Source organism: Ipomoea triloba, chromosome 11 (genome assembly GCF_003576645.1).
Source record: "Ipomoea triloba cultivar NCNSP0323 chromosome 11, ASM357664v1".
In the NCBI taxonomy this organism is placed as follows: domain Eukaryota; kingdom Viridiplantae; phylum Streptophyta; class Magnoliopsida; order Solanales; family Convolvulaceae; genus Ipomoea; species Ipomoea triloba.
Window position 1 is genome coordinate 8,761,208 of NC_044926.1, and position 9,109 is coordinate 8,770,316.

The following is a 9,109-nucleotide window of genomic DNA, read 5'->3' on the forward strand; positions in this document are numbered from 1 at the left end:
GGGTGGGGGGGGGGGGGGGGGGGGGTGTTAATTCCGGTGGAATATATAATATATAAATAATAAATGTATGGTTTAAGTGTTGAATTGATTGAGACAGACTAAGAGCATTTATACCAATAGTTTTTGGCGAAAATTTGTGTGAGATCATCTCACGGGTCTTAATCAGTAATAGATGATGATTTGGGGGAGAGATGAGAGATAATAAATGAATTTGCAATAGAATTGATTTTTATTGATTTTTTTGTAAGTCCAAGAGAAAAGAGAAATAATTTAACAAGTTGGGGTCTGCGTGCGCTGAGCGCAAATTGGGCGAGGGTGCGTGTACTGCACACACCCTCTGGGCGCATAAATCCCATTTTTATAATTTTTTGTGTTGACAGTTCTGTTTTTTTTTTTTTTCCCTATTTTATGCTCTTATCTTTTAGTTTCATGTCAGAAAAAATTAATAAGTCATTGAACTATTTAGAAAATAGTAATTAAACATCGAAGTCGAATAGGCTCAAAAATCATTTACAACTATTTGGTGCATGAAGATCTCGAATGCCCAACTTGCGATTGTACAATTAACCCAATTAAATGTGATACAAGTAATATAATCAGGTATAAATAATGGTTACAAATTTTTCCGTAAATCAAAGTCTGAAGTTGCGGAGGACTATAAAATTATAAATGTTCTATATAGACACACTAAAATCTAAGTATCAGTTTGAGAACATGAAATCATTCAACTCTTGAAGTGATTGTGGTTATTTTCTTGAATGAGAATAATAGAAGCTTCACAAAATGGCAGCTTAAGTTGTGTGTGTAACTTAGACTGCAGATTCTGATTGTTGCTTCCTAGATGCCTGAATCAGAGATGTAAGGGATGGATGAACCCGGGCTGTCTTCAACGAGCGAGCTTCGCTTTTTCCCTCGGCATACTCCTCGCCTAACGGCCACCTCGGGCGCAGATCAACCTGTTCCAAGGAGACACGGTTAAGGATTACAAGTAACGAAAATGATCTGCAGCAGGAGTATCTTCTTCTATTCTACGTTTTCATGTTTCACGCGATCTATAGTGAAAGTCTCTGAATCTTAATAGGGGATGATATTGCTTGTAAACTGCCTAAATTTTATGTTCAACATAAGCTCTCTAATTTTGAAAACCACATTTTAAAACATTCTGAACAGAAAAAACATTAACGAGTTATTCGTGATTTAATGAATTACACAAAATGCAGAAAGCCAATTGGAATGGAATAGTAATATAGTGCCAAGAAAAAAATTAAGTTATAGGACTCGAAGAAGCAAGGAAGACAAACCAGAGCATCTTCAGGTTCATCTGGAGGAGGTGGAGGATCAAATCTTCCCACGAGGAAATGCTCAATGCCAGTCCAAGCAACCATCACACCTAACATATAAGACGGCAGAGTTTTTGTCTAGAATTTCCGGAATGTTGACATGCCAAACAATTGTTAAGTTACTCACCGTTGTCGGTGCAAAGGCTGGGAGGGGGGCACACGAGTTGCAGGCCGTTCTTCTTAACAACCTCGTTAAGCCTAGCCCTGACATACTGATTTGATGCAACGCCCCCGGATACAACCTGAAGAAGGTAATGTTCGAATTAATATAACAGAGATCAGTGAGATATAGCTGAACATAAATATGCTATAGCAATGAGAACAAACAGAAAAGCAGACCGCTGAGATCAGTGGTGCAGAAAACACCCACCAAATGATTTACAGACGGTTCAATCTTCAAGGCCCATTCAATTGCCCGCTTGCACTTATCCTCTAAATGTAGTACTGCCACTCGCTGCATGAACGGTTATAGAAGGATGGGAAATCAGGAACTCGAGAGATGCAGGATATTAAGCAGAGATTGTAGTTTAATACTTTTGCAAGGAAGTCACTCATTTACGGAGCTTAATACCTGGAATGATGCAGCTATATCAGCCCGAGCTTTCCTATCCTCACTAGAAGCTGAAGAGATGGATATCCCAGCATTGCTGCAGTCAAAATACATAAAAATAAACAAAGAAAGAGGGGGAGAATGACACAGAAAATCTAATTTGTAATGTTATCTGATTTGCTACTGCAGTTTATTTACCCATACCTGCGCTAGGCAGGATGCATGATTTATGTCCTTTATGATAAACCGAAGATTATTTTTTATTAGTCAAATTCAACAGAGCAAACAGTCTAACGTTATGAAAGCACAGAGTTTCCAAGACTAGTCAAAAAATATTCAATGAATGTAAATACAGTAGCATTGGCTTTTCCAATATGAACAGCATACATGTTTTTGGCTTCAATTGCCAGCCTCACTTGTGTCTTCAGACCTGCATACGAGAAGTTGCAGTCTTTGTGTTGTTTCATTGGAACCTAAAAACCAAAAATTTTCAAATTAAGCATCAAGATAAACTACCTGGGTGCTATTTAAAATGCCACATAACCAGAAAATGACAAAAGGGTATAATTATGTGACGTAAATTCCCCCAACAGTAACTTACATTAAATTTTACAGACTCTGCATCACCCTCTAGAGCTAGTTTCTCTACAGCTGGGCCCCCACTTTTCCTCAAATCAAGACCAAGCCATTTTGCTGTTTTGTCGTATGCCTCACCGATTGCATCGTCAATTGTGGTCCCAAGTTGAATACAGTCACCAAGACCGCGTGCAAGAATCAGAAGGTTGTGCCCTCCTAAGAAACAATGATCAAGGTAAACAAAATGCAGTCGATAGACAAGCAGCTAAAATGTCTATTACAAAAAATCAATTCCAGCTAAAACTACGTAAGATCAAAGGGCATGTCTTTTAGTACAAAATTGACTCGTCTATCTTATAATCAGACTATGTTTCTGACATGTCCAATTATATAAATCGAATTAACCACAAGGACAAAATATGGTCAAAATTGTTTCTTAGTAGCAATCAAAAGACAAAATCCCCCTATCATACTCCAGCATCAGTTTTCATCAGCAGAAAGAATAATTATACAGTACTATACACTCAAAAGTGTTACCTGAGACAAGCAAAGCCATGAAAGGAAACTGCAGCTTTCTTTCCACTAACCTAGATGAAAGCAAAACATTAATTTTAAGGCAGGCAACTGAAGATTCTTATATACATACATGCATGCATATGTGAGTGTGTGAGAGCTTGAGAGTTTTTGATGGAAACCAAATCAGTAATCACAGCAATCTCCTTTGAAGAAAGCAAATTTGTCCACATATAGAATAGGCATTATAAATTTTACTCATTCCTACATGGAACCTAATCTTTACCTGGCTACCAAAGTATGAGCTTCCATGTGATGAACACCAACAATAGGTAAACTGTGAGCACCAGCAATTCGCCGAGCCTTTTGTACACCAACTACATACGAAAGAATGAATAGTAAGCAAACACTATTGTCAAGGACCACATAATTGAAGCATGTGTTCCATCTCAACTAAAAGACTAAGCTGATAGTTGGATTGCACATTTATGTTTATATATTATATGCTCAAAACGCCCCCTCACATGTGCGGGCCGATTACTTTTTGATGGGCTCCAAGCAACACGTGGACCATTTATGTTTATATATTATATGCTCAACACACATTCCAAGCTAACTAGAAAATTCAAAATATGCTGAGTTTGATGCATTTGTATATTTGTATATACATTTCACCCGTTGGCCAATTATCAAACTTAGGCAAGGTAGATGATGCAAACAACAAAATGGAAACCTAAGTTTATATTTTATTTAATGATTATAAAATAACTACAAATGGAATTTCTTCCTTTTGCTTCCTTTCATTTGATTGGCTGCTTTTCAAAGTGGGAGGAGAGTAGGAAAACAAATTTTCCCCTAGAAAGCCACAAAAGTGAGAAGAAAGTAATGAATGGAAAACTAATCACCACGCAGACACAAGCTTAAGCCGGGACCAATTGTAACAGCAACAGCAGTAAGATCCTTCTCAGTTAGTTTAGCTTTATCAAGGGCATCTTGAACTACCTGAAATTCAAAACAAGTGTCTTTGTCAGGAAAAAGTATTTGTAGGTAGTATTATAATGTAGAAGAAATGACGAACACGCATCCTGAAATACAGAACTTGGTACATAGGAAAGTCATCCACAAGACCACAAGTGGGTCTTCTCCTTCTTCCCCCCACTTGGATGACAAGGACATCACAGGGTAAGAAGATTGGGTAGGAATATTAAAGCTAAAATGGAATATAAGAATATTAGGGACTGTTTTCATCAAGAGTATAGATTAGGTACTACTAAGATCACCTGCCCGAAGAAAAATATTGAACCGATGACACGTTAGTTTCTGGAAAACACTTCAGTTATCAGACTGGATGAAAGTTCTCTCCTCTCTAGTTAGGGACTTGGAACAATTCCAAACTTAACTCAAACTCTTTCATGTTCATAGTGATTACAGTAACGCATTCCCTAGAACTCTCCACTAAAACATTGATAGTGATCAAGTAAAAACAGGTAGCAATATAGCATACCTGATCAATAGCCTGTGCATGTGCTTCTTCTGCCATTTTAGGAGCAACTCCTCCATATTTAGCAAGCAGTTCTGCCTTGATCCAAGGTTGAATTTTTAGTAAGAAAAGATTAATCTGTATACCTGTATTGTAGGATATAACTTGGAAAACTGAAAGCCAAATAACTAACCAAAGAATATTGAAAATGGTAGCATGTCAAATACTAATCAGGCCACGTTAACAAGAAAGGTGACATAGGACTATAGGAGTGCAATACAGTGCATACAAACGCACACTATAGATATAATACCTGAGAAGAGATAACTTGGCTTAATATTTCACCATTGCTGTTCACCTGAATTCAAGAATACGTAACAAAAGAACCGAACTTTACAACTAATTCCACCCAGATAATCCATAAACAACAGAAATTTGCAACTAATTTCACCAAAATAATCCACAAAGGAATCTGAGAAGTAATTATATACACAAACAGACATATATATACATAGATACACGCATAAATGGGCATGTGAGCTTACAACGGCAGCAGCAGTATCATCACAGCTAGTTTCAATGCCCAGAACAACCAAACTTTTGTCTGGGATTAATTGGTTTTGAGTCTGCGCCATTGCCAGATTGAAATTTGAAGAAAGTTGAGCTGAGAGAGATTTGAATGAAGCGCGGAGAATAGAGCGTGCGGGTCGTAATGGTCCCTGCTGTGCTCCCAGTTTGTTGAAACCTCTGATTGTGAGGTAAAGTGAAGGTCTGTAAAATGGGTTTACGCGGAAAATTGCGGAAGATAAGTTGGGAAATATCGTCGCCATTCCCCGACACTGCTAACTGCTTGCTCGACAGAGGTCGAGAGAGAAAGAGGGTGTATTGGTAATTTGCAGGCTGGGCTATTGGGCCGCCATATCTCTAGAATTCCACATTTCTAGCCCAGTGGTTGGATCTTGGCAAATTATTGTGTAGACTATGGTTCACTATGAATATAAGGTAAATTTTTATTATACTAAAAGTACATTATTTTTATAATGAAGGTAAATTATTTTATTGTGTATATAAAATAATGTACTTTCAGTACTTAAATAATGTACTTCATGTAAAAAAAATAATGTATTTTTAGTATATTAAAAATATATTTTTTATTTATGGTCCACAAAGGTCCATGCAATAATGATTGGTGAGTCCCCACGAGGGAAGACGATTTGAGAAGGAAAAAAAAAACTCGCTTCTAAACAGATGTTGCTTCAGATAATAATCAAGAGCCTAGCAGTGATGCCAAGGCAGAATTTACCCCCATTGATGAATTGTTAAATTAGAACTGAGAGCAGTTGTAACAAAGAAGATACAAACAAACACTGACGGAGATGGATACTGACGACTAGTCTTTGCCTTCTAATGCTGAAGTTAACTGTGAGGTACCTGTTGCCAATAGCAAGGATTTGACAAACAAAAGTGAATTTTCAGTGAGTGATCATATATCTGATCTTGATTCCATTATAGCTGAAAATGGAATATATCTAGTGAGAACGGTTTAGTTCAATCCAATAATGATGTTAACATTAAGCAACACTCAAAGTTACCGCTATTGGGGCATGGACCACATGGAAAGCAGGTTGTGGAAATTATACTAAGGAATGTGGGGAAGAGGGGATTAGTGAATTTTGTCAGAGGTGGAGACAAGTTAACTAAATGTTGTATATCGGAGGGTTCATTAGTAAACCGGTAATGGTCCTCGAGCTGCTTCAGTCAATCGACATTGTTTGCTTTGGAAAACCTGGTCTCATTGATCGCTTTATAAATGCTGAGTTTATAATCTTCCACTTTCTTAGCAAATGAAGCAATGCAACTTTGATGTATCATCCTCAACAACACTGATCACACCTCCTCTGATAAAGTTCATCTACTAAAAATAGTTGTGCCAAAAAATTTTGCACTCACTCCATCAAATGAAGAAACACCTTGCCTAAGGGGAAGATGGAGGGATGAAAAAAAGTTAGAAATCATCCAACTTCCCAATGGTGGAGGAAGGAACAAGTGCTAAAGGATTGAAAGGAAACACATACCAACCACTTGTCAAATACTACAGGAACAACAGCTGAGACTTGTGGTCAATGCCATTGAAGATAAACGTCCCAGGCATTGGAACAAATTGTCTTGTGATTAGCTGTAGTGAAGAAACAAAAAAAAAAGTATAGTCAAATTTTCAATTTTGCAAACAAAGCTATGTATGTTGTTCAAAAAGCAAACCACAAGATTGAATGGAAAACATTGACGATAAAATACACAAATACTAACCTTGATCACCTCCTGTGATGCAATTCCTCCAATGAAGGCAGCTACAGCATGAAGCTCAGCAGCACCATATCTGCACATCTCATTAATAAGGTCCTCTGTCAAGGTGGAGCCATTGCAACCTAAGTCATTCAGTAGGCTGACGGCAGTAGTTTTCAACCTGCATATATCCTCATCCATCTCACTGCAAAACAAAACCAAAAAAAAAATGATTACAGTCAATAACTGATTGTGGAAGTATTTTCTCCACCAAGTAACCATACTTCATTATGATATGTAAGCATATACCCGTCTAGTTGCCCAGGGAATTTATTATAGTTTGCAGCAAAGCGGTCAGCTGCTCGAAGCAAAATATAGAAACCCACAGCAATACTGCAACAGACAAAATAATTTATGAAATGAAGTAGTTAAACTGCTAAATGTAGAATTGCAAAATGTCTCAATGCTGCTGCAATGTGCTACTCAAGTACAAACAACTTCAAAACAAATGCAAACAATTCCTAACATTTAAATAGAAAAAAGTTAGGAACTACCCTAATTTAGTTGGAACTTCCTTAGTTATAATCAATGAAAACCAATAGGCAATAACGTTATTGTTTGAGTCCTCCATCCACAGCCAAAATAGTTCATTGGACTAAAACCTAATTCTTGTCAATGCTTCTATAAAATTTCAGCACACAAGAAAGAGAAAGTTGGGCAATATATATATATTTATTTAAATTTATATTTCTTAAAGAAAATCCACCATTGAAAGGCCGAGGATTTTGGCTTGGATAAACTTACTTTTCAGGAAGGACTTTAGGGTTTGCTTCTTGTAGATTCCTGCTTTTCCGTGTCAGAAAACAATCAAAATATTATGAAAGAGTTAATTCCAAAAATAGTCCTTCGACTATTGACTTTTACCAATTTTTATCCTCAACTTTTAATTTTACCAAAATTGGTCCCTTAACTATTGATTTTGTTCCAATTTTGGTCCTTCTGTTAAATCTAGGTTAAGTAGGTGTTAAAATTGAGGACAAAAATGTAAAACCATATATTTTAACCTTTCTTCTTCACTTTGTTTCCCCTCCTCCATCGCAAGATTATATAGGGAACAATGTGAGTCAATATATTTATTTTTTACATTTTATGTTAAATTGTTTCATGCAATCAAAAAAAAAATTTCTGTATTTTTATTTTATTTTTTATCTTATTTACTGCAATGTAATATATACTCTGTAATTTTTATTTTGTTTTGTAAATTCTCTAACGGGATGTGGAGTGTTATTTTATATTTTATTGTTGTATTAAGTATTTTTTTATTATTATTATTTGATAGCAAAAATGGTAGAAAACGGCACCACTAGGAGGGGAAACAAAGTGAAGAAGAAAGGTTAAAATATTTAGCTTTACATTTTTGCCCTCAATTTTAACACATATTTAACATAGATTTAACAGAAGGACCAAAATTGGTACAAAATCAATAGTTAAGGAACCAACTTTGATAAAATTAAAAGTTGAGGACAAAAATTGGTAAAAGTCAATAATCGAAGGACTATTTCTGGAATTAACTCTATTATGAAAGGATCGTCTAGGTTCAGAAGAGCTATGATGATTCTAGAAATCCCTCCCAAAACATTGCATCAGTAGTAGATGTCATGATGGCTTTTCAAAAACTATGTTATCCTAGCAACTTGTGTTACTACAGTACCGGTGTGTACATACCTATATTCTTCATCTGTGAGATACTTCTGCAACTCTGGTTGGGCAGGAGAGTTGAACTCCTCCTCAATGGAGCGATATCTGCAAACCTAAAATATTGCAAAATAAATATAAAATATGAATAAAATAGTGTCACAGGAGCAAGCTCCATATCTTGGAAATGGAAACAAACACCATTCAATAATTAATACATATCAATGAGGTCAGCTGAAGGTAACTAAAAGCAATTTTTGTTCTGATTGTAACGAGAGCACCTTCAAGGGCAAAATAAAATGTTCTCTACAATACTGAAACAAAAGAAAACGGGATGAGATAACCAGGTGAACTCAAACTTTGTTCAGGTGAGAACCTTGCCTATAAACTTCTTCTCAAGGTAAAAACTGTCTGGGACTACTAAAATGGAGCAAAAAGTCAAAACCCATTCAGAGCAAGCTTGAAATGTTTGGTCTTTGCATCAGTTCATGAACATAACCAAAACCCAATGAAAAATAAAAGTCTAAGCAAATTAGATAGATTTCAACAAGCAAAGTGATCAAACACCAAAGTCACATCTGAACACAACTTTTTTTAAAATAGCTCCAGTAAAAATCAACATGGGAGCTGGAATCAGATCATGTAAACAGTGCAGAAGCCACAATGCTCACA

At 36.2% G+C, this 9,109-nt stretch overlaps 2 protein-coding genes across 4 annotated transcripts in view; both read right to left on the reverse strand.

The window, feature by feature from the left end:
• Nucleotides 1–506: 506 nt before the first annotated feature.
• LOC115995554 (probable tRNA N6-adenosine threonylcarbamoyltransferase, mitochondrial) lies at nt 507–5,331 on the reverse strand. The gene is made up of 13 exons (XM_031234613.1): nt 5,005–5,331; nt 4,773–4,817; nt 4,484–4,558; nt 3,885–3,981; nt 3,266–3,356; nt 3,004–3,053; nt 2,492–2,682; nt 2,278–2,363; nt 1,912–1,987; nt 1,711–1,794; nt 1,468–1,582; nt 1,302–1,390; nt 507–956 (listed from the first exon to the last, which is right to left on the reverse strand). The coding sequence occupies exons 1-13, from the start codon at nt 5,287–5,289 to the stop codon at nt 810–812; spliced, it is 1,431 nt and encodes a 476-aa protein (XP_031090473.1). The 5' UTR covers nt 5,290–5,331; the 3' UTR covers nt 507–809.
• Nucleotides 5,332–5,928: 597 nt separating this feature from the next.
• The window catches only part of LOC115995562 (NEDD8-activating enzyme E1 regulatory subunit AXR1-like), a 15,170-nt gene continuing 11,989 nt past the window's right edge, over nt 5,929–9,109 (reverse strand). For all 3 annotated transcript variants that reach the window (XM_031234625.1, XM_031234628.1, XM_031234626.1), the window contains 4 exons: nt 7,052–7,135; nt 6,767–6,947; nt 6,535–6,635; nt 5,929–6,434 (listed from right to left, as the gene is read on the reverse strand). In XM_031234625.1, the coding sequence (XP_031090485.1) occupies nt 6,552–6,635; nt 6,767–6,947; nt 7,052–7,135 (349 nt within the window). In that variant the 3' untranslated portion in view covers nt 5,929–6,434; nt 6,535–6,551. The remainder of the gene's footprint in view (nt 6,435–6,534; nt 6,636–6,766; nt 6,948–7,051; nt 7,136–9,109) is intronic.